The 23,844-nt window shown below is 46.5% G+C and overlaps 2 protein-coding genes and 1 long non-coding RNA gene across 6 annotated transcripts; 1 reads left to right on the forward strand and 2 right to left on the reverse strand.

The window, feature by feature from the left end:
- The first annotated feature begins 5,620 nt into the window (after positions 1-5,620).
- Positions 5,621-12,394, forward strand: LOC146261227 (uncharacterized). Its single transcript, XR_014724757.1, has 4 exons — positions 5,621-6,025; positions 11,708-11,865; positions 11,952-12,026; positions 12,254-12,394. It is a non-coding gene; the product is annotated as an uncharacterized LOC146261227 (long non-coding RNA).
- Positions 12,395-12,816: 422 nt separating this feature from the next.
- LOC146261228 (uncharacterized) lies at positions 12,817-18,098 on the reverse strand. 4 transcript variants are annotated; one of them, XM_084668011.1, is made up of 7 exons: positions 17,049-18,098; positions 16,675-16,837; positions 14,882-16,594; positions 14,543-14,792; positions 14,185-14,441; positions 13,857-14,093; positions 12,817-13,705 (listed from the first exon to the last, which is right to left on the reverse strand). In XM_084668011.1, the coding sequence occupies exons 4-7, from the start codon at positions 14,684-14,686 to the stop codon at positions 13,435-13,437; spliced, it is 909 nt and encodes a 302-aa protein (XP_084524137.1). In that variant the 5' UTR covers positions 14,687-14,792; positions 14,882-16,594; positions 16,675-16,837; positions 17,049-18,098; the 3' UTR covers positions 12,817-13,434. The 4 variants fall into 4 exon arrangements, 3 of the variants coding, with proteins under 3 accessions (XP_084524137.1, XP_084524136.1, XP_084524135.1); XR_014724755.1 differs by lacking the exons at positions 12,817-13,705; positions 13,857-14,093; positions 14,185-14,441 and having other exon boundaries at positions 14,688-15,091; positions 15,200-16,594; positions 17,049-17,211; ... (1 more) ...; positions 17,622-17,853; positions 17,951-18,098; XM_084668010.1 differs by lacking the exons at positions 12,817-13,705; positions 13,857-14,093; positions 14,185-14,441 and having other exon boundaries at positions 14,688-16,576; positions 17,049-17,211; positions 17,304-17,513; positions 17,622-17,853; positions 17,951-18,098.
- Positions 18,094-20,885, reverse strand: LOC146261229 (uncharacterized). Its single transcript, XM_084668605.1, has 7 exons — positions 20,681-20,885; positions 20,359-20,568; positions 20,104-20,266; positions 19,730-19,892; positions 19,527-19,668; positions 18,482-19,383; positions 18,094-18,399 (listed from the first exon to the last, which is right to left on the reverse strand). The coding sequence occupies exons 1-7, from the start codon at positions 20,883-20,885 to the stop codon at positions 18,214-18,216; spliced, it is 1,971 nt and encodes a 656-aa protein (XP_084524731.1). The 3' UTR covers positions 18,094-18,213.
- Between the last annotated feature and the right edge of the window lie 2,959 nt (positions 20,886-23,844).

Here is a 23,844-nt window from a genome sequence, read left to right on the forward strand (position 1 = left end):
CAACATAACATGAAATTTAAAAGAACTGTAACATTCAAAACCAATGTTTTTTTAGTTTTTTTTCATAGTTTTGCAATAAAAATGCTGAAAGCAGTCTCTAAGTCGACTCTTTGGAGGAGGGCACATTGGGATGTGGACAGGCAATTAGACATAATGACAGAATACCTTATAGGAGAGGTTGGGAATGAAACTGAAGGGGAAGTTAGGGCACATGATAATTGGATTGAAAGTGGGGCAGAAGAGAGGGAGGAAGATCCAGAAGAAAGTGAGGCAGAGGAGAATGTGCAGGAGATGGAATATATGGACGGAGATGTAGAGGACGCACATACAGACGGAATGGGCTTCACTTCTCTCCAACAAGATTCCACAGCGACTTCAAATGGATCGGACTATGAGTTTGAGCAAGAGACATCAAGCCTTGGTGACAGTATTAGCTGTTGAATTTGGAGTCTCTCTTGTTGCCCTGACTGGTCTGTTGACCATCTTGCAGCCCTATCATCCAGACCTACCAAAGGATGCTAGGACAATTTTGAAAACAAGAATCAGTTATACCATCAAGGAAAAGTGTGGTGGACTGTATTGTTATTTTGGTATTTTGACATCTCTTCATAAGTCACTGTCAGAGATGATACATTTAGTTGTTGATGGTTGCATATTAAGACTTCAAATCAATATAGATGGGTTACCCTTGTTCAAAAGTTCAAATGTGCAGTTTTGGCCAATTCTGGGACTCTTGGTTAGTCATCCTATAAAGGAACTTGTCATAATTGGACTGTATTGTGGTGCCAAAAAACCTTCCAGTGCAGCGGAATTCATGCAAGACTTTGTCCAGGGGTTGCAAAATCTAGAAAATTGTTTTTTAAAGGCAAAAATATAAGTCTGAAGTTACACACTTATCTGTGACACACCTGCTAGATCTTTCATTAAGAACACCAAGTCTCATAATGGTTATCAGGGCTGTGATAAATGTGCACAGCATGGACGATACAAAAACTGGAAAATGAGCTATCCTTTGACTGAGTACAGACTAAGAACAGACGAATCATTTGCACAGAGAATAGATGAAGAGCACCATCATGATGGATCATACCCTTTTGAGGGTTGTAATGTGGGTATGGTATCCCAATATCCTCTTGACTACATGCATCTTGTCTGTCTAGGGGTTGTTAGAAAGCTTATACTAACCTGGCTCCGAGGACCTCTACATTTAAGGTTGCCTCCAAGAATTTTCAGCAGACTCTCAGATTGTCTGGTGGAAATGCGTGCTTATGTTCCAGTATAATTTGCCAGAAAGCCAAGGTCGATGAGAGAAGTTGATCGTTGGAAGGCTAATGAGTTCAGGGAATTTCTTCTGTACATTGGCCCTGTCGTTTGGCTTCTTTCTTTGACACCAATATGTACAACAACTTCATGCTTCTCTACACTGGGATCTCTATTCTTTTGAGTCCACAACTGTCTTTAACTGCTGCATCGTATGCAGAGACATTACTGAAAAGCATTGTGAACCATTTTGGAGAAATATATGACCAAACTGAAATTGTTTATAATGTACATGCCTTAATCCATCTCCCTCAAGATGTTATGCTGCATGGTTGTTTGGGGAACATCTCTGCTTTTCCATATGAAAATGATCTGCAAAAAGTCAAGAGACTAGTTAGAAAACCCAATTGTCCACTCCAGCAAATTCTCAGAAGGCTGTCTGAGCAAAAGAACACCATCCGTCACCTGACACCAGAAGATTTCCCCAAAAAAACATACTTTGTTGGACCACTTCTTGGTACAAATGTACTTAAAGTTAAGGGACAGTACCAGGAAATGCATACTGAACATTGGACACTTAAAGTGTCAACAGGAAATAATGTCTTCATCATTGGAAATTATGTTTGCAGCATATGCAACATTGTTGAATGCTTTGATGGAGTCTACGTTTTGTACGGATTCTTTACAAAGAGATCGTCTTTTTATGAATACCCATTCAGTTCAGATTTCCTGAATGTGTACAGAGTATCTCACTTTTCAGATGAGCTTAAATATGCCAAAGCTTCAGACATTTCTCAGAAGTGCGTAGCATTGCCCCATAGAGGTGGATTTGTAGCTGTCCCCCTTCTGCATACATCTCCACAAGTACTGTACTGTAAGTTAGGCTAACCGCGGGAATGTGTGTGGCAGACAAACTATTCACGAGCGGATCTCATTATTAACGCACTGATAAATTCAACATCACATGGCCAACATCAGGTGCAGATAGCAGCTCTGAAACTTAACTAATTGTTAGAAACGTAATTTTCTTAATTGTCCATTAGAAAAAGTTCATTCACCAATGTTTTCTTAATTGAGATTTGTTCTTAGGTAAGAACAGAATTTATGCACACCAAAGAGCACTCTTACGCACAATTGAGAAGAGACATGCTTGCGCAAAATAATTAGTTATACCTTTTTTGTCCGTTCTAATTTAAAATTGAATATTTCTCTCCTTTATAATTTTCCAACTAATAATTTTCATAATTTTACACTTTTTTTGTTTGTTTGTTTTAATAATTACACACTCCACTTACACTTCTGCTCATTTGTAATGCACTTGGAATTTCCATTGTGTATGAATTGTGCTAGGCCTATATAAATACAATATTTACAATCACTATGAAAGTTTTTTCAATACCGTTAACAAGTTTCCTAAACTCTTAACACAGTGAGTATGTCATCCGTCTGTGTAGGCTGTACAGTTAACACATTTCTTGTTGCTTTGACACAAAATGCATAGAGTAAACACAAAGTTTAAATGCTTGAACTTCTTTTACACACAAGCTTAACCAAGACCAAAACAATCGATTTTTACTGCCCAATTTACCAATGCTTTCACACTGTCAGCAAAACAGATATCATGTTCAAAACCTAAATTATTGGCTAAAGTCAAAGTGAACAGCTGTTTATATTGTGAATTGAAACAGAAATATATCCCTTGTATTGCATTCTATTGCTACTGAGAAACAGCTTAAGTTATGCAAACACTGTACATCACAGCTGATTCCCAACTAGGAAACACTCAGGTGTTGAGGTTCTTTCAATTGCATGACCATATGGTATAGACAGTAAAGAGAACCTCTTTGGGCTGATCTGGTGTGGGAAAAGAACAATATTGAGTAACAAAAGAAAGTAAGAATACAGTAATGCCTGCACAAGGGAGAGGAAGACAAGTACCAGGACAAGGGAGAGGAGTGGGACAAGGAAGAGGGAGACAAATACCAGGACAAGGGAGAGGAAGAAAAGTACCAAGACAAGGGAAAGGAGTGGGACAAGGGAGAGGAATACAAGTACCAGGACTAGGGAGAAGAAGACAAATATCAGGACAAGGGAGAGGAAGACAAGGACAAGGGAGAGGGACAAGGGAGAGGAGTTAGAATGTGTGGTGGCTCTCAGAGAAGGGCCAGAGCTCGGGTAATACTGTAAATGGAAGCTATATTGCATATTTCTTGCCCTGTTGCAAATGAAGCCTTTACTGCAGCAATTATGTTATGTCTCTTTTTTTTCTTCAATACAGTAACCGTACGTTCTATAAAGCTACTCTGAGATGGGTCATTCAAAAACTGTAAACTTGCCTTGCTTTGCCTTCAATTCAAATCAATTATGTTAACAGGAAACTTTGCCATCAATTAATAAGTGACTTAACACTGTATTTATAGACCCAAAGTAGGCTTATTCCAATCCAAACGCTGAATTCGTCTTAAAACAACGCCCTTGCAAAGTTAAACCTGTTTCACAAAATTGACATAATGGCTACTGCCCCGAAAGTGCTTGTTTCACATAACCAACCGATCCAAACGCTGGATTCGTCTTAAAAGAACGCCCTTGCCAAGTTAAACCTGTTTCACATAATTGACCTATGGCTACTGCCCCGAAAGTGCTTGTTTCACATAACCAACCGATCCAAACGCTGGATTCGTCTTAACAGAACGCCCATGCCAAGTTAAACTTGTTTCACATAATTGACCTATGGATACTGCCCCGAAAGTGCTTGTTTCACATAACCAACCAATCCAAACGCTGGATTCGTCTTAAAAGAACGCCCTTGCCAAGTTAAACCTGTTTCACATATTTGACCCATGGCTACTGCCCCAAAAGTGCTTGTTTCACTTAGCCAACCAATCCAAACGCTGGATTCGTCTTAAAAGAACGCCCTTGCCAAGTTAAACCTGTTTCACATAATTGACCTATGGCTACTGCCCCGAAAGTGCTTGTTTCACATAACCAACTGTAACGATGTGAATATGTAGTTAAATTACTGCATAATATTGGGAGTTCACGCCATCTACTGGCCTTTTGTTGTAATTAGCGGAACGTAATGCAGTCAGCAGCAAAACTGTGGAATTCTGGGCCTGTTAGCACAGAATTGGGGAGAATGTCTGTCGGTTTAGAAACCATTTCTCAGCGAAACCCCGACACGTGCATTATTCCGTTGCAGAAATAAACTGTCCATCATCCCTAACTGCGTGTGACGAGTGGTTGAGTTGGAGGACGGAGGACAGCGGTCACACAACCAATCCAAACGCTGGATTCGTCTTAAAAGAACGCCCTTGCCAAATTAAACTTGTTTCACATAATTGACCTATGGCTACTGCCCCGAAAGTGCTTGTTTCACATAACCAACCAATCCAAACGCTGGATTCGTCTTAAAAGAACGCCCTTGCCAAATTAAACTTGTTTCACATAATTGACCTATGGCTACTGCCCCGAAAGTGCTTGTTTCACATAACCAACCGATCCAAACGCTGGATTCGTCTTAATAGAACGCCCATGCAAGTTAAACTTGTTTAACATAATTGACCTATGGCTACTGACCCGAAAATGCTTGTTTCACATAACCAACCGATCCAAACGCTGGATTCGTCTTAAAAGAACGCCCTTGCCAAGTTAAACCTGTTTCACATATTTGACCCATGGCTACTGCCCCAAAAGTGCTTGTTTCACTTAGCCAACCAATTCAAACGCTGGATTCGTCTTAAAAGAAATGTGATCTGATTGATCGGGGTAATAAGCCACTAAAGATGAGCATAGGCTATACATTTTACCAAAATACGCAATTAGTTTATCGGCATTTTTTTTGCCAAGCTTGCTCTGGCAGCGGTGGCGCTGTTTGATTTAGCCATAATAATATGCTTATTGTCTTCGTAGACTCATTATAATAGTTTGCTCAGATGGCGAGAATATCACCGCTCTCTATTTCGTCTTTTCCGCCATCATACCGTTACAAAATCACGGGTTTGGTGATCGACCTTCTTGCCTTTTGAAGTAGGACGTGCCCGTGCACTTGCCTTGATAAGTTTAGCCTGATTGAAATTAACCACATGATTTGGATGCGGATCAGCCGTCGACGAACCGATATTTGCGGTTCTCAGTTAGCTCGCTACTGTTAACGGGCTAAAGGGACTATTGATTAACTTAGCTTCAACCCCTACGACGAAGGGGCCCCCGGCCTTGTTGTGTCAATTAAGGGTTTGCCTTCAATCCCACGCACCTGTTACCCAAGCTCCCGCCCCCTACACCTGATTGGACCTTCCATCCGCACTTGTCTATATTAGCAGGCTCTGATATTTGTGTATTGGTCCTCCATTTTGATTCAGAGCTTCAATACTTCCATAAATATTGCCCTTGTGCACCTTAGATTACCTTTGCTTGGATTTATTTCCAGTTCTGTTTGCTGTTAAACGTTTGGATTCATTTCCAGTCCGCTTAGCTTTACTTAACCTCAGATAACTTTGTTTCTCGCTTCAATTAGACTAATTATATTATCTTTAACCACATTTTCATTATTCTCACCGACCACTCCGTGTTCTACGACCTCCGTTTAACTCATGTTCCTGAAAAAACGAAAATATTTTTCATATTTCCATTTTTTATTATTCTTTAAAAGAACTCTTCTGACAACCTCGTCTACGTCCTCGACCCTTGCCTGGATCTTCCGTGGGTCTCCCGGGGCCACCGCCTGCTCCCTCACGAGCCATCCATACACGGCCTCTGTTGCTTTCCAGTAAGTTTCCTAAAATTTACAATAATCATAGAATTTTCAAATTTGTCTATTTATCCATCAATGTTTGCGTTTTATCTTGTTACTGCGCTTGTTACCCATTTGTCCGTGCGTGCTCCGTCTTTAGCCATAAGCCTCCGATCCCACGGGCTAGCTTGTGTAGGCCTCCTACTGATTTCATAACATTATTAATTACACATAGCTTCATACATTTATTTCTCCCATACGTTATACACCAACCCATTATGTCTCCCCTTGTCTTTCACTGTGTATTGTTATTATGACTCTTTTTGTAATTGTACCCCCACTCTTGGGACACGTTAATAAGAATCTCCGGGCCCAGTGCTATGGCGCTAGCTTTATTTACCTAGCCTATTCCGTCCACATGGATATTATCGGTTAAAGGATCATCCTTTCCCTTAATTTTTTACTGTTTATATTATTTTTTATTTACACTGTATCAGATTCTCTCCATGTTAATTGTATTTATTTTTCTCTATTGACTGTTAGTGGTTTTGGTCTCCCTTACGGCCTTTGAGGCCTAGCACATTCTCTCCCTCAAGGAGCCCGACACGTGCTCAGCGGTTGACTTCCATTTTGTTCCCCTCAATCTTATGGAGGACCAAACCTGCCATATTTATAAATGAATGAATGAATAAATGACCACATCCATGCATTTAGACAGAAATAAACTAGTATATATATGAATTAATGCACAATTGTCAATCAAGTTACATATATTTTACATTTATGTATGTATGTATTTATTTTTGTATTCATTTATGTATTCATTTATTGATTTATTTAATGATTGATTGATTGATGTATTAATTTATTTATTCATTCATTCATTGTTCCCAATATGGTAATGAGAGGAGGCCAGTAGGCATGGAAACTGATGTTCAGGCATTGCAATCAATCCAGAGCCATAGATTCAATCTAGCTAACGCCTGGGACACACAGGCTGCGAAGCGCCCTGGAGCGCCACAATATGCTTTGAATGGCGCGATGCTGTTCACACTAGAAGCGCATTTCTCCATGCCGGTCACCAAGCCTTTCACCTTCTCTGAGCTTTCCTTTTATACATGTAAAGCTGACATGGTACATAAACATGGCATAGGCTACAGACTATTTAGGCAACGTGTTGCTCCAACAACCGTCGCAACGGCATCCCATTCCCAACATAACGTGGCAACGTTTGGCTTTTGTTGCCGTAGTCTTTGTAAAATATGTGCTGTGGGGCATACAACTCCATTTAGAACTAAGCTACTTTTCATCTTCGATGATTTACTTTGTGTCGTCAATCTTCAAAAATTTCTCTTCTGCTTGATTGGGGGCTATGACAGATCGTCTATCTCGCTCTTACACACATGACAAATGTTGGTTTGACAATAAACAATCAGGATTTTTTATTTTAAAATGTTTACATTTTGAAATTGATCGGATATCGTTTTTATCTGGGTAAACACATGGTTTGCCGGTCAGCGTAGTGAAGTTGGGTGTTAAGTGATAGCCCACAACTAACTTAGTAAAATCTTTATAACATGTTTGTTTATCCAAATATCATATGGTGAATTAAATCTTTGTCAACAAGGTCGGCCAGCCTGTCCATGTAGGCTATGTTGTCCATGACAGCAAGGATGGATTTAAGGCTACATAATCGAATACAAAGCGTTAAACGATTAGCCAATGGTGTCAAATACGGCCTACCTATTTTGATTGACACATCTCATTAACATATTGAGAAGAAGAAATACAGGAATGAATGAATGTAAATTATAAGGTAATATTGATTGACAATTGTACATGTATTAATTTATTTGTCTAAATGCATGGATGTGGACATTTATTTATTCATTCAGTCATTTGTAAATATGGCAGGTTTGGGCCTCCATACAATCTTACCTGACCAGGTGATACACGGGTCTGCTTTTGGCAGCCATTTTAGACCTACATGCAGTCTCTTACTGGGCCCCACCATAAGATGCTTAGGCAGAATCCCAATACTCCCCCTTACCCCTTCCCCTTAATTTTGCGAGTTCCGTGAGAGCTAGTGGTGTCCCAATACTCTTTTTGAGCTAGGGGAAGGGCTAAGACTAAGGGGTAAAACCAAGTAAGATCGGGAGCTTACTTGAAACCTAGGACTATGTGAATCCTGCGCGACCGGCAACAATGGCGGCCAGATCATCCAGAGTCCGATAAATGTAATATTTTCAGCTTAATTAATTGATAAAAAAATGATGACAGTGTTTTGTGTTATACACAGTCCTGAACATATATATGCAACCATTTTTCAAATCGAAACGTTTCTAAAAATCGCTAGTTTGTTACTCTAATGTAACAGTGCTGAATTGCACTAATGTAACAGTGCTGAATTGCACAACAGTCCTGCATTTCTCTGACTCGCATGTCTACGTTTTAATATCAGTGCATAACACTACTTGCTTTGGAGATATTGATACGTGCTAGATGACATACCTGTAACCAAGTGGTGTCCCATTTCCTAGGGCTATGTAGGCCTTAGGGTAAGGGGGAAGGGGAAGGGATAAGGGGGAGTATTGGGATTCGGCCTTACATTCGGTAGCCATTTTCTCCCCTAAATTTTGAACCTTCTGCTTTTTTATTTCATTATCATCTACTACGTGTGCAGTAGTTGGTTGCAAACACTCGAGAAAGCACCTGAACGAGTGGTTAGAGTGCTACGACCAGTTTTAAAACCTAGAATTGCCTCTAGCCTGTTTAGGGCTGCAACAATTAGTCAACGTTATCAACGATGTCGGCATTAAAAAATTGTCGACAAATCGTTTGATCTCATAGGACCTATTGTAAGTGCCCGCAATAACGTGATTTGACCAGTGCGGCGCTGTAGCGGTAGACTAATGCAGCCCTCCCGTATGCTATCCAATATAATAAAACAGCAGAAAACATTTTAGGGTGCAAACGGGCCTGTTAGTCATGTGTGGGAAGGTTTCACCAAAGATTCAACTAAAAATACTGTAATATGTAATGTGTGTAAGGCGGAACTTGTTTTCCATGGTAGCACAACGTGCATGCATGAACATTTAAAACGAAAGCATCCCCGCACGAGAGGAGATGGAAACGGCAAGAGGTGAGTGTGCTCAAGCTGGATGGCTAGTTAGCTACACCAGTTTATAATAACAAATTACGCAGTATTTCACGAATACCAACACCGTAGCAACATGTCCACAGACAGCAGTTAGACAGAACAGTGTATACGATGATTGTAATGAGACAAGCAAAAAGCCAGTCCAGAAATTACACGTTTACTCACTGTTTTTCATTGAACAGAACCCTGTTGTCTTACAAGAGACTTGATTTTTTATTTAGGTTGGACAAAATTGGACAAAGAGATGTAATAGCCTGTTCAGTTGGTTCAAAGTGCAATACAAATATTTTTTTCAAAAGCTGAAGTGATTTCTTGTAGCCTGACGTTGTCATACTCATAATTCTAGTCAGAATATGAGTCTGAACTCTCCGTTGGGCTGTGACTACGGGGCGTGTTTCAACCAAACCAAACTTGTAAAACAAATGCCTCTACGCTCAATTGGATAGACCTACAACCAATCAGAGCAACGTAATATGTTGTTTGTTGAAAACTAATTCAACCCAAGGGCTCTTGTGACGTTGTTGATCATCTGTCCATCGTATAATGCCCGCCCTGGCAATTTAATTGGTCCGCCCAGATCCTGGTTTTATGTAGTTCCCAATACGAGACCCTCCAGACCCAACTTCCCGACCCAACTTCCCGACCAAATATTTTTGTGGGTGGGGAGAAGTTGGGCTGGCAGCCAGGCTACATTTCTTGGTTTTATTTATTAGTTAGAATAAGTATAACTCAATGTTTTAACAAATTGCAAAAGCTGAATAATCGTTCAAAGCATTCTGATTAATCAATGAAAAAAAATAGATGATTAGTCGACTAATGGATCTAATCGTTAGATTAGTCGATTATCAATAATAATAAGCGTTTGTTGCAGCTCTAAGCCTGTTACAGTTATACTACAGTAGTATGCTCATTGTTTGTAGGCTTCACATTTTGTTGGTGTTCCTTTGTCCTATTGTTGCAGTGGATTTAATAATTATACATTGATATGTGGATATAATAATTCAACCTTTTCAAAGTGCCAATACACACATTTGTATAAGCCCGGCATGAGGTGTAGCCAACCGCTACTTGTTTAAAGTAGTCATAACCGGGTTCATAGGAAGAATAGATAGATATGTAGGCACTTCAGGCAGTGACAAGCCACATAAATAAGGATAACAGTGTACTGCCTGTCTTGTCCTTCTGAAGTTGTTAAATTGAATAGGTTGAACATCAACATGTAACATCAAGTATAGCCTAGAAATTCCAAACAAATTAGCTTTCAATCTTGCGTATGCTTAGGCTACTTGGACCGTGTCCTGGCAATAAAAAAGGAACATTATGCTACATGTTTTGCCAGGATAACTGGCAAGACCATTGAATGATCATGAAGTTCCTGTGTGTTTATTCCTTTGACTGGGTACAACAACGCTATCAGTCAACCATCTATAAAGGGTTTTAATGTCGGGCTACGAATTTATAGAACAAGTTCTGTCTGATACGTGTGGCATCCTTTAGCCAAATAATTAGCCTACATTTTGCTGAGAGATTGAAGAGCTAGGCAACAAATGTTAACGAATGTGTTTACGAATCACCGACCAAAGTCATTTTCTGACATTGCCTTTGCTCCATGTTAAAAGCAAAGCTTTTTAACTATGAATCTACTCTAAAATGTACTTAAAAGTATGTCGACGACGTTATGCACAAGTACATGCGACAACGTTGGCAACTTATCCAGTAGTAAATGTCAAAACGACAAGTATGTCAAAGTAGTAGAACCGTGATCCCAAGCTAGCATAGACATCGCTGTGTTTACACCGGCAGACGCTGTGCAAACCACTTCCGGCGGAAATTAATTGCATGTGTAGAGTTATGGCGACCCCCCCCCCCCCCCCGGTTTTGGCGCGTAAACTTGTGTATACTTGGCCTGCTGACCCCCCCCCCCCCCCCGCCGCCTCACTTAAAAAACCGCCATTGCCAAGTTCAACCTGTAGCCGTCTAAATCCATTGCTAGTAAGTTAAATCGCCGAACGTTTCAGGTAAAACACACTCAAAACGTCTGTAAAGTAACGTAAGCTGTAGCTGGCTAGAAAGCTGACATTCGCCTCTTTCTTTCGATGTGTAACGTGCCGTTTGTAAACGATAGTGGCATAGCAGATAATTGTGAAATAAGTTACGTTTGACTGTGTACAGTTGGCACTGAAATCATACCGCTAGCTACTCATCATAGTATAGGTTGATGTGACCTAGCTGGCTTGCTGTCTTAAATGAGCTAAATATGGATTGAAACTTGCCATCTGTGTAAACAAGTCATCTGGAATTACTGTCGCTTGTCTGTGTACTACATGGGGTCATTGCCAGTCCCTCCCACCCTTGCTACAGACAATTTGATTCATAAGACGCCATGGGGATCGAGGTTATTAGCATCTCAATGTAGGTAGACCTAGAACTGAAGAATGTAAGGGGGCTAGCCACCTGAATGGCTCACCTGCAATTAGGAGCCATTGTGTAGTGAGGATAGTCTTGTTTTGAGGGAAAGGAACCTTGAAATAATTGGCATGTCAACATTCCTTTGTCAGGACAGGAGAAAGAGATAAATACAGAATACTCAAGGACTTTGACCATGGACGATGGACACAGCCAGCATGAGACCTGTTAAGTTCTCATGACCCATCAATACCCCCTCCAGTGAAAACGTTTTATGCTCCATGGTGGCCTCCAATATTACCAAACAAAAGTGAGCTTGGTTGAAAGTGTGAATCTAGTGTGAAAATTGTCTGTGCTCAATGTTGGTGAAGATTAACATAAGTCTTTGTTTTTTAGAAAGGAAAAGATCCAAGAAAACAAAATCCTCCAAGCCAGTTCCGGACCCCCAGCCTCCCAGTCCACCACCGACAAGTAAGCTTGGTTGAAAGTGTGAATATTGTCTTTGCCCAATGTTGGTGAGGATTAACAAGTCTTTTTCTGCGAGGAAGAGATCCCAGCCTCCAGTCAATTTCATGACCTGTAACTGGACCCTTTTTAAAGGTGCATGCAGAATCCACACCTGCACAAATGTATGCATCCATTTTTTTCCTTTTCCATTTGATTACCTGTACATGCTTTTTCATTTCCTCTCTCTGCAGGCAGGAGAGCAAGCGGTGGCCGCCTTGGCAGCGCCACTCCCGCTTTCGAGATTGACAGATCTGAGGAAGAGGCAGAGGGCAGCCGCTGAGGCCAGCGGGTCAGCTCCAGTGTCAGAGGCAGGGCAGATACCCCAGAGCTTTCCCCTGCAAGATCTGCCATCGCCCAAAAGGAAGGAGTTTGGCCACAGCCATTGCCAACAGATTATTCAGGGCTGGCTGGTTGGGCAGAGCTGCGGGCAGAGCTTGTTACCTGCAGTGCTTAGTGCCTGTGTGCTGGTAGTGCAGTGTGTGTCTCAGATTGACAACAGAAAATCCTAGTTAGAAAAATTACTGTGGTTTGAATTCACCACAGTATAAAAAGAAAAAAAGCAATCACAAAAATAGACTTCAAATTTACAATACTTTCTATTGAACCGTAAAGTGACACACTGCAAAACATGACATTTCGGGCCGTCCCCGCGCCCAACAGCCCTTTTCAGGGCTGGCTTGTTGGGCACTGCTGTGGGCAGAGCTTGTTGCCTGCATGCTGCGGGTAGGGCTTGTTGCCTGTGTGCTGGTAGTGCAGTGTGAGTTTCAGATTGACAACAGAAGAACAAGGGTAGACAAATTAGTGGTTGGAATTTCCAATAGTAGTTAAAAAGAAACATATTCAAAATCCAATCAAAATGTATTAGTATTGCCCTTTCTGCAAGCAATGTCAGAGGGCTTCACATACGGCCAGAGAACAGCCCCTCAACCAACCTAAACCCTCAATGAAGACAACTCCCAGAAAAACTCACTAGAGGAGTAAAAATTGAATAAACCCCCCCAAAAAGCAATCACAAAAAAGAGATTAAACATTCACAATGCTTACTATTGAACAACAGTGACACACTACAAAACATGACAATTCGGGCCGTCCCCGCGCCCAACAGCCTTTTTCAGCGCTGGCTGTTTGGGCCTTGCTGCGGGCAGAGCTTGTTGCCTGCAGGTAGGGCTTGGTGCCTGTGTGCTGGTATTGCAGTGTCAAACAGCTACGTTTTGCTCCTCTTCTCGGCCAGCCACTCTTCCACCGAGCGCCCAGCTGTGGACAAGCAGAAGTTCTCGGACTTAAAGCGGCTGTGGCCAAACGCCTTGGTCTTTGGCTGACCAGAGACGGCAATTGAAGGTTCAGACACGTTTCTCCTTCCTGCAAGGTAGAGTCAAAACAGTGGTGGCAGTCGTAGCGGTCGACGCAGCCTGGTCCAGCTCCCTCTTCCTCTGCCATAGCGTCGTCCTGGAAGACACTCTGCTGTTTGGGTCACCTTGGGCCTCGACCTGAGGTTGCTGCGGTTTCGGATTGACGTAGGGACGGGGGTTGTCTGGCTGCTCTGCAGACTGAGGTAGCTGCATGGCTGCAGGTAGTGGTGCTGCAGACACTGCAGTGGCGGAGGGCTGGTCCACCGACTGGAGCAGCACCTGCTGCTCATTGGCCTTGCAACGGTCCATGTGCCGGGAGGGAGGGAGGGAGGGACAAAACACAAGTGCCATTAGTAATGAGCCTAGTAATCTTCGCGGCTTATGTCACGCAGATAGATAACAATACTGTCGTTGACTCACAGAAAAGAAACAGTAAATGACTCACCACTGTGACAGGGTCCGCTGGTTCACCTCGAACAGCTGAAGACGGGTGTTGGCCATGACCAGGCGACAGTTAATGACCGAGTCCCTGATGATGGCGTAGTCCCTCATCACGGCTGACCAGCGGTTTACTTTGACCCCCAGTAGTCGACGGCCCTCCTTTTGGATGCTCCAGACGGTCTCCACCAGCCGGCTTAAGTCTGGTCTCTGCGCCGGCCTGCTGGCTGCCCTGAGCACGCAGCTGTAAGTGGAACGAGACAGAATTAACATTAGAGAGGGGAAGGAGGACGGACTGTTGGGATTTGGAATCATTTGCCGTGGCTGGGACTTACCGTTTGAGACTGTCCACGTCGGGAGTGATGGAGGCCTTTGAGTGGCTGCTCTTGAACCTCCCCTTCAAGAGCCTGTCCTTGTGGCGCGGAGGGTAAGAGACAGGCCCTTTGTCAGTGTCCCCCAGCTTTTTCCAGAGATCCACTATCTCTCGGGCCTTCCTCTGCGTGATGTACGTGGTGTGGCGCAACTCCACCAGGCATTTGGCCAAGTTGACCACATGCTGAAAGCCAGCAACGCCATCGGGCCTAAGAGCGTACTGTAATTGAGAGGGTGAAAATAAGGTCGAATTAGACACACGTTCAGTGGACAGACAATTAGACTGCCCGGTTCAGAGCAAAAAGTGTCACTTGTGCTTACATCTGGGTCCTCGTCGGCGGCTGCAAGGGGCGCAGTGGCGGCAGCCGGTGCGGCAACGGGGGCAGTGTCTGGCCGGGCATCTGGTTCGCAGAACAAGGTTTCGTCGTCGCAGTCGACTCCCTCACCCTCCAGCTCGTCGCCCATGCCATCCACGACGGCAGCCAGGGCATCCGGAACGTCGGGATCCGCCCAGATGCTCTCCTGCAGCGGCCTGTCTGGGAGAACAAGTACTCCAGGCCGATGAGCTCACCTGTGAGGAGACATTGACTTTAATACCTGCTCCAGCGTGCAGGTTTTGGGCATTTAGATTAAATGTGACGTAAAGTTTGCCTCAGTTACCTGTGTACTCCCTGGGCTTTGTGTAGTTTTCCACCAGTGTTAGACCATAGATTTTCTGGGTCAACCGCTCGAAGGAGTGCTGCAGTTCTCCCGCGTAGCAAGTCTTTGTGTGATCCGCCCCTTGCACGGCAGCGCGACCACGGTCCTCGTTCCATCGCGTGAGACCTTCCAACAGGTACACCTGGAAGTGCATGGCACTGGCACTGGATCCTGAGAAATGTACGGGAGAAAATGTGTCAGACGATACAACTTTTTTTTTTTGTGTGCGTGTGTGACACAAGCAGTTCAAATTCATCTGTTCAACATAACAGCACTTACCAGGAATGAACCTGTTGAGGAGGAGATGGAAGGACTCCAGTGACGTGGAGCCCCTGGCGCATCGATAGACGGGCAGCACCACTCCTCCCTTGACCTGCTGTCCCGTCTGTGTGTACAGGATGGATCCTGGATGCATTTCACGTGGCGCCGCTGCGTGCTCCAGATGTCCTCCGTCTTGGCCCTGTCCAGCAGGGGGATGCCCATGGAGTCTTTGGCCTCCAGGAACGCCTGCACGGTCTCCTCCAGCAGCCGCTCGGTCTCTGCCGCCCCGCGCGTGCATTGGCGGCAGTGGCGTGCCATCTCCTGCTTGGTGGGAGCGTGCCCGCAGGCAGCTTTGCCTCGCAGAGGCGATCCACATTGCCGCCGTCCCTCTCGAAGATGGCGAAGGAGATCCGTCGCATGAACTCCCCGTAGAGCAGGTGGCTGTCCGTGGTGACGCCGGCAGCAAAGCGACGCATGAAGTGCCATACGTCCAGCCTGACGACCAGCTCTTCCTAGTCTGAAAATAGTTCAGACGTCTTGGACTTGCCCGACGCCGAGTAGCAGTCCCGGTCAAAGTAGATTGCCCAGAGTGCGGCCAGACATTTGCTCGATCACCCTCTTGTCGCAAGACAATCTTGATTACATGAAAAAGAGAAGGAAAAAAAAGGGGGAACTTGTGATTAGATCAATTTACTAATTAGATTACATTATTGTAATTGTACAATTGTAATTGACAAAGCAGATATTAAAACAGGGAACAGGCTCTCAAATATAGCCCCCTCCCTCCCCTCTCACACTGGGCTAACATACACAGGCACAACAACACACAGGCACAACATCCTGTAGGTGAGGATGGCTGGGAACAGCATTCTCTTCTCCATGCCCAGCTGCTGGATGATGTCGGGTGACCACGAAGCCCACTTCCTGCCACAGGGACGACACTCCATGTACTCTGTGCCCATGTAGTACCAGCCGTCTCTGTCCAGGACCCTCCCTACGGTCCTGTAAACCCGGCAGCTGTAAGCTTGTGGCTGCAGACAGGGCAGCACAGCTTTCAGGACCACATCCTGTGGGGCATCCACAGGACGAGGGGCGCTGATGGAAGGGGCCAGGAGAGGCAGGTCGTTGCAGCAGGGTAGTCGGGGGGCCCGGGGGAGACCACCAGAGTTTCAACTCAGTCTTGAGGGTCCCGGCCTTGCTGAAGAGGGCCTTGCTCACCCACTCGTGCTGCTCGACTGGCAGTGACTTTTTCCACGCCTCTGGCAGAAGAATCTGTTAGGAACAAACGAATATCCAAGTCCATCTCCGCGCCGGCCAACACGAGCACGTCCTCGTCGATGTCAGTGGCTCCTGGCTGTGTGGCAGGTGACGGAAGAGGCCTGGTAACGGGCCGGCCTGCAGACAGAGTGGAAGCTGAGGACAAATAGTATGACTTTAATATTTGACACATACAAATGTTGTCATTTGTGTTAATCACTGTGAAATGGACTTACTCTGAGGCCTGCATTGGCAGGCTGTGCTGAAGAAGAGGAGGGAGGCCGAGAGGCGGTAAAGGAAGAAGACGCTTTCTTCTCATCCCTCCTCTTGATGTACCCAATAAGCATCGACATCTGAGAGCCTGGACACGAAACCTGCTTCTTAAGCCACTGTACGTATCTGTAGGATAATGTAAAGACATCAGAACGGTTAACTTGTTTTCCTTCAAATAAGGCTTACTCTCAATAATCTTTACATTGCAGTAAGTAACTATAGTTTATGATCATGGTCAGTAAATCAAGTAACTTAATCAGTAACTTTGCCCATGACAACAATCTTAAGTGGTTACATGTAACAATTGTTTCATTTCAACTTCGAGGTTGGTACTTACGATGCATGCTGCTGGTCCACAGACTCGTAGAGGGCAGCGAAAGACACCGCGGAATGCGTGCCAAAGCCCACCAGCTTACGTCCCTCGGCGGCAGGTCCAGGGTCCCATCCAACCCACGCCGATCGCAGACCGCAGCCACCACCCGGGGAAACAGCTGGGCGTACTGGTCAGCCAGCAAAATGACATTCTCTTATACTTGCCGAACTGGGGCACCGACTGGCTGAGACCGATGAGGAGTATGTTCAAATTACACACCTGTGTACTCCCTTGGGGCGGTGTGATCCTTAACCAGACTCACACCGAGCACCCGTTGGCTGAGCTGGTTAAGGGAGTGCTGCAGGTGGCCACTGTAGGAGAGCAGAGGCTGCTCCCGTCTCCCCACTGCTGCTGCGGCACGGTTCTCGTTCCACCTCACCAGTCCATCCAGCCGGAACGCCTGGAAATGTATGGCGTTTGCTGATGTTCCTGAAGGAGGAAGAGAAAGTAGTGCGATCAGAGAACAAAACATCTATCTTTAACCGATTATACACACAGAAAACAAAGAAAAAAAGATGGTGTATGTCAATCAATTACCTGGGATTAACTGGTTTATGTGGAGGTGGAACAACTCCAGCGGTGTTGAACCGCGCGCGCAGCGATAAACCGGCAGACTGGCCCTGCCCTTGCCCCACTCGCCGAGGTACTGCATCGCGCTCCGCATCCAGGCTTCGCTGTGGCTCTCGCATAGCTTTGTGTAGAGCTGAGTGGCCCTGTTCCCCAAAGCGCGCTCCCTCAGCATCGAAACGACCAGCAGGTCACAGGACAACTTGAAAAGGGACAGTGAGGGTGAGACATGAGAAATGATTTATACCTAATACAATATTAAGCATTGGAAAAACTGGTTTCTGGAGGTTTCTGCTTACTTGTACGTGAGGATGGCTGGAAACAAGCAGCGGTGGGCTGCATCCAGCTGCCTCACTATGCCCTGTGACCATGCCACAACCCTCTTCGTACACCGAGAGCATGCCAGGTACTCAGTGGCCATGAGATACCAGGTATCGATGTCTAAGACCTTCCGGATGGTCTTTGTGTACACCCCAGCCTTGGTCATGTGGCCCGTGCAGGCAGGCTGGGGGCATGTCAGCTTGAATGCCCATAAGTGAAGGGGCATCCAGAGAAACGGCCGTCAGGCAAAGAAGGGGTCTGGTGATGCGGGTGGCTGGTTGTAGATCGGCTGGGGCTGTGGAGGCTCGTACCAGAGCTGGAGATCTGGCCAAACCTTCGCTTTGTTGTTCTTCCATGTAAAGAGCACCTGGCCGATCCACTGCTGCTGAGCAGTACTGAGTGTGGCCCGCCAGCGGGTGGGACACAACTGTGTAGAAACAACAGACAGAACACACACGTTTTCATATTAGTTGATAATCAGTTCATATAAAACATAGCCAATCATTTACCTCAGCACTGTCATCAGGGGGCTCTGCGGGCAGGAGGGCTTGCAGCAGGGGTAGTTGCTCCAGCTGCCCCTCCTCCTCCTCCCTCGGCAGAGCTGGGGACAGCCTTACAGGGGGCACAGCGGCCTCCTTGGTAGGAAAGGCGTGTGCGTAGCGGGTGAGGGCGTCCTTGTTGGCCATGAGCGCCGACTGAGAGCTGCTCCTCTCCCGCTCCTTCTGATGGGAGTGTACGAGCGGGAGGGTGTAGCCCACGTTGTTCTCCAGTAGCCACTTGAATGTCTGGCCCCAGAACTTCCCTAACTGCAGCCATTGCTGGCTCAGCACCAGCAGGTCCGTACTGGGGTCACCGCCCTGGGAGACGACGTGGGCCCGCGCCTCATCCTCCACCTCCTGTGCTGCTTTGGCCCTGGCTCCTGGTGGTGGTGTGGGGGCTTGTAAAGCCTGGCAGCTGTTGGATTGTGGCTGCAGACAGGGCAGCACAGCTTGCAGGACCACATCCTGTAGGGCATCCACAGGACGAAGGGGCGCTGATGGAAGGGGGCAGGAAAGGCAGGTGGTTGCAGCAGGGTCTGTGGGGGGCCCGGGGGAGACCATCAGAGTTGCAACTCGGTCTTGCTGAAGAGGGCCTTGCTCACCCACTCGTGCTGCTCGACTGGCATTGACTTTTTCCACGCCTCTGGCAGAAGAATCTGTTTGGAACAAATGAACATCACAGAACACATGCAACAGCATAGACTTATAATAGATGGTTAAATGAACACATCTACCACTTTTACACTTGCATGATACTGACAGCTTCAGCCACTTACCCCAGATGAGTGTGCCACGGGGTCTGTTCGAGGTGCAGCTGCTGGTGCCAACTGCAGTGGCGGAGGCAGAGAAGGGGTAGGAGCTGTGAAAGGGAACTAGAGTAACAAAAATACTAGATTACAAAAATACTAGATTACAAAAATACTAGATTACAAAAATACAATTGACAAAAATACTAGATTTTTGGAACGACTGTACTTGAGTAATAACATGGAATTGCATTTATTTTTCCCCTCACCTTCCAAGTCCATCTCCGCGCCGGCCAACACGAGCACGTCCTCGTCGATGTCAGTGGCTCCTGGCTGTGTGGCAGGTGACGGAAGAGGCCTGGTAACGGGCCGGCCTGCAGACAGAGTGGAAGCTGAGGACAAATAGTATGACTTTAATATTTGACACATACAAATGTTGTCATTTGTGTTAATCACTGTGAAATGGACTTACTCTGAGGCCTGCATTGGCAGGCTGTGCTGAAGAAGAGGAGGGAGGCCGAGAGGCGGTAAAGGAAGAAGACGCTTTCTTCTCATCCCTCCTCTTGATGTACCCAATAAGCATCGACATCTGAGAGCCTGGACACGAAACCTGCTTCTTAAGCCACTGTACGTATCTGTAGGATAATGTAAAGACATCAGAACGGTTAACTTGTTTTCCTTCAAATAAGGCTTACTCTCAATAATCTTTACATTGCAGTAAGTAACTATAGTTTATGATCATGGTCAGTAAATCAAGTAACTTAATCAGTAACTTTGCCCATGACAACAATCTTAAGTGGTTACATGTAACAATTGTTTCATTTCAACTTCGAGGTTGGTACTTACGATGCATGCTGCTGGTCCACAGACTCGTAGAGGGCAGCGAAAGACACCGCGGAATGCGTGCCAAAGCCCACCAGCTTACGTCCCTCGGCGGCAGGTCCAGGGTCCCATCCAACCCACGCCGATCGCAGACCGCAGCCACCACCCGGGGAAACAGCTGGGCGTACTGGTCAGCCAGCAAAATGACATTCTCTTATACTTGCCGAACTGGGGCACCGACTGGCTGAGACCGATGAGGAGTATGTTCAAATTACACACCTGTGTACTCCCTTGGGGCGGTGTGATCCTTAACCAGACTCACACCGAGCACCCGTTGGCTGAGCTGGTTAAGGGAGTGCTGCAGGTGGCCACTGTAGGAGAGCAGAGGCTGCTCCCGTCTCCCCACTGCTGCTGCGGCACGGTTCTCGTTCCACCTCACCAGTCCAGCCAGCCGGAACGCCTGGAAATGTATGGCGTTTGCTGATGTTCCTGAAGGAGGAAGAGAAAGTAGTGCGATCAGACAGAGAACAAAACATCTATCTTTAACCGATTATACACACAGAAAACAAAGAAAAAAAGATGGTGTATGTCAATCAATTACCTGGGATTAACTGGTTTATGTGGAGGTGGAACAACTCCAGCGGTGTTGAACCGCGCGCGCAGCGATAAACCGGCAGACTGGCCCTGCCCTTGCCCCACTCGCCGAGGTACTGCATCGCGCTCCGCATCCAGGCTTCGCTGTGGCTCTCGCATAGCTTTGTGTAGAGCTGAGTGGCCCTGTTCCCCAAAGCGCGCTCCCTCAGCATCGAAACGACCAGCAGGTCACAGGACAACTTGAAAAGGGACAGTGAGGGTGAGACATGAGAAATGATTTATACCTAATACAATATTAAGCATTGGAAAAACTGGTTTCTGGAGGTTTCTGCTTACTTGTACGTGAGGATGGCTGGAAACAAGCAGCGGTGGGCTGCATCCAGCTGCCTCACTATGCCCTGTGACCATGCCACAACCCTCTTCGTACACCGAGAGCATGCCAGGTACTCAGTGGCCATGAGATACCAGGTATCGATGTCTAAGACCTTCCGGATGGTCTTTGTGTACACCCCAGCCTTGGTCATGTGGCCCGTGCAGGCAGGCTGGGGGCATGTCAGCTTGAATGCCCATAAGTGAAGGGGCATCCAGAGAAACGGCCGTCAGGCAAAGAAGGGGTCTGGTGATGCGGGTGGCTGGTTGTAGATCGGCTGGGGCTGTGGAGGCTCGTACCAGAGCTGGAGATCTGGCCAAACCTTCGCTTTGTTGTTCTTCCATGTAAAGAGCACCTGGCCGATCCACTGCTGCTGAGCAGTACTGAGTGTGGCCCGCCAGCGGGTGGGACACAACTGTGTAGAAACAACAGACAGAACACACACGTTTTCATATTAGTTGATAATCAGTTCATATAAAACATAGCCAATCATTTACCTCAGCACTGTCATCAGGGGGCTCTGCGGGCAGGAGGGCTTGCAGCAGGGGTAGTTGCTCCAGCTGCCCCTCCTCCTCCTCCCTCGGCAGAGCTGGGGACAGCCTTACAGGGGGCACAGCGGCCTCCTTGGTAGGAAAGGCGTGTGCGTAGCGGGTGAGGGCGTCCTTGTTGGCCATGAGCGCCGACTGAGAGCTGCTCCTCTCCCGCTCCTTCTGATGGGAGTGTACGAGCGGGAGGGTGTAGCCCACGTTGTTCTCCAGTAGCCACTTGAATGTCTGGCCCCAGAACTTCCCTAACTGCAGCCATTGCTGGCTCAGCACCAGCAGGTCCGTACTGGGGTCACCGCCCTGGGAGACGACGTGGGCCCGCGCCTCATCCTCCACCTCCTGTGCTGCTTTGGCCCTGGCTCCTGGTGGTGGTGTGGGGGCTTGTAAAGCCTGGCAGCTGTTGGATTGTGGCTGCAGACAGGGCAGCACAGCTTGCAGGACCACATCCTGTAGGGCATCCACAGGACGAAGGGGCGCTGATGGAAGGGGGCAGGAAAGGCAGGTGGTTGCAGCAGGGTCTGTGGGGGGCCCGGGGGAGACCATCAGAGTTGCAACTCGGTCTTGCTGAAGAGGGCCTTGCTCACCCACTCGTGCTGCTCGACTGGCATTGACTTTTTCCACGCCTCTGGCAGAAGAATCTGTTTGGAACAAATGAACATCACAGAACACATGCAACAGCATAGACTTATAATAGATGGTTAAATGAACACATCTACCACTTTTACACTTGCATGATACTGACAGCTTCAGCCACTTACCCCAGATGAGTGTGCCACGGGGTCTGTTCGAGGTGCAGCTGCTGGTGCCAACTGCAGTGGCGGAGGCAGAGAAGGGGTAGGAGCTGTGAAAGGGAACTAGAGTAACAAAAATACTAGATTACAAAAATACTAGATTACAAAAATACTAGATTACAAAAATACAATTGACAAAAATACTAGATTTTTGGAACGACTGTACTTGAGTAATAACATGGAATTGCATTTATTTTTCCCCTCACCTTCCAAGTCCATCTCCGCGCCGGCCAACACGAGCACGTCCTCGTCGATGTCAGTGGCTCCTGGCTGTGTGGCAGGTGACGGAAGAGGCCTGGTAACGGGCCGGCCTGCAGACAGAGTGGAAGCTGAGGACAAATAGTATGACTTTAATATTTGACACATACAAATGTTGTCATTTGTGTTAATCACTGTGAAATGGACTTACTCTGAGGCCTGCATTGGCAGGCTGTGCTGAAGAAGAGGAGGGAGGCCGAGAGGCGGTAAAGGAAGAAGACGCTTTCTTCTCATCCCTCCTCTTGATGTACCCAATAAGCATCGACATCTGAGAGCCTGGACACGAAACCTGCTTCTTAAGCCACTGTACGTATCTGTAGGATAATGTAAAGACATCAGAACGGTTAACTTGTTTTCCTTCAAATAAGGCTTACTCTCAATAATCTTTACATTGCAGTAAGTAACTATAGTTTATGATCATGGTCAGTAAATCAAGTAACTTAATCAGTAACTTTGCCCATGACAACAATCTTAAGTGGTTACATGTAACAATTGTTTCATTTCAACTTCGAGGTTGGTACTTACGATGCATGCTGCTGGTCCACAGACTCGTAGAGGGCAGCGAAAGACACCGCGGAATGCGTGCCAAAGCCCACCAGCTTACGTCCCTCGTCGTCCGTCGGCGGCAGGTCCAGGGTCCCATCCAACCCACGCCGATCGCAGACCGCAGCCACCACCCGGGGAAACAGCTGGGCGTACTGGTCAGCCAGCAAAATGACATTCTCTTATACTTGCCGAACTGGGGCACCGACTGGCTGAGACCGATGAGGAGTATGTTCAAATTACACACCTGTGTACTCCCTTGGGGCGGTGTGATCCTTAACCAGACTCACACCGAGCACCCGTTGGCTGAGCTGGTTAAGGGAGTGCTGCAGGTGGCCACTGTAGGAGAGCAGAGGCTGCTCCCGTCTCCCCACTGCTGCTGCGGCACGGTTCTCGTTCCACCTCACCAGTCCAGCCAGCCGGAACGCCTGGAAATGTATGGCGTTTGCTGATGTTCCTGAAGGAGGAAGAGAAAGTAGTGCGATCAGACAGAGAACAAAACATCTATCTTTAACCGATTATACACACAGAAAACAAAGAAAAAAAGATGGTGTATGTCAATCAATTACCTGGGATTAACTGGTTTATGTGGAGGTGGAACAACTCCAGCGGTGTTGAACCGCGCGCGCAGCGATAAACCGGCAGACTGGCCCTGCCCTTGCCC

This window comes from Hypomesus nipponensis, chromosome 12 (assembly GCF_054491055.1).
Source record: "Hypomesus nipponensis isolate SF chromosome 12, ASM5449105v1, whole genome shotgun sequence".
Lineage (NCBI taxonomy): Eukaryota > Metazoa > Chordata > Actinopteri > Osmeriformes > Osmeridae > Hypomesus > Hypomesus nipponensis.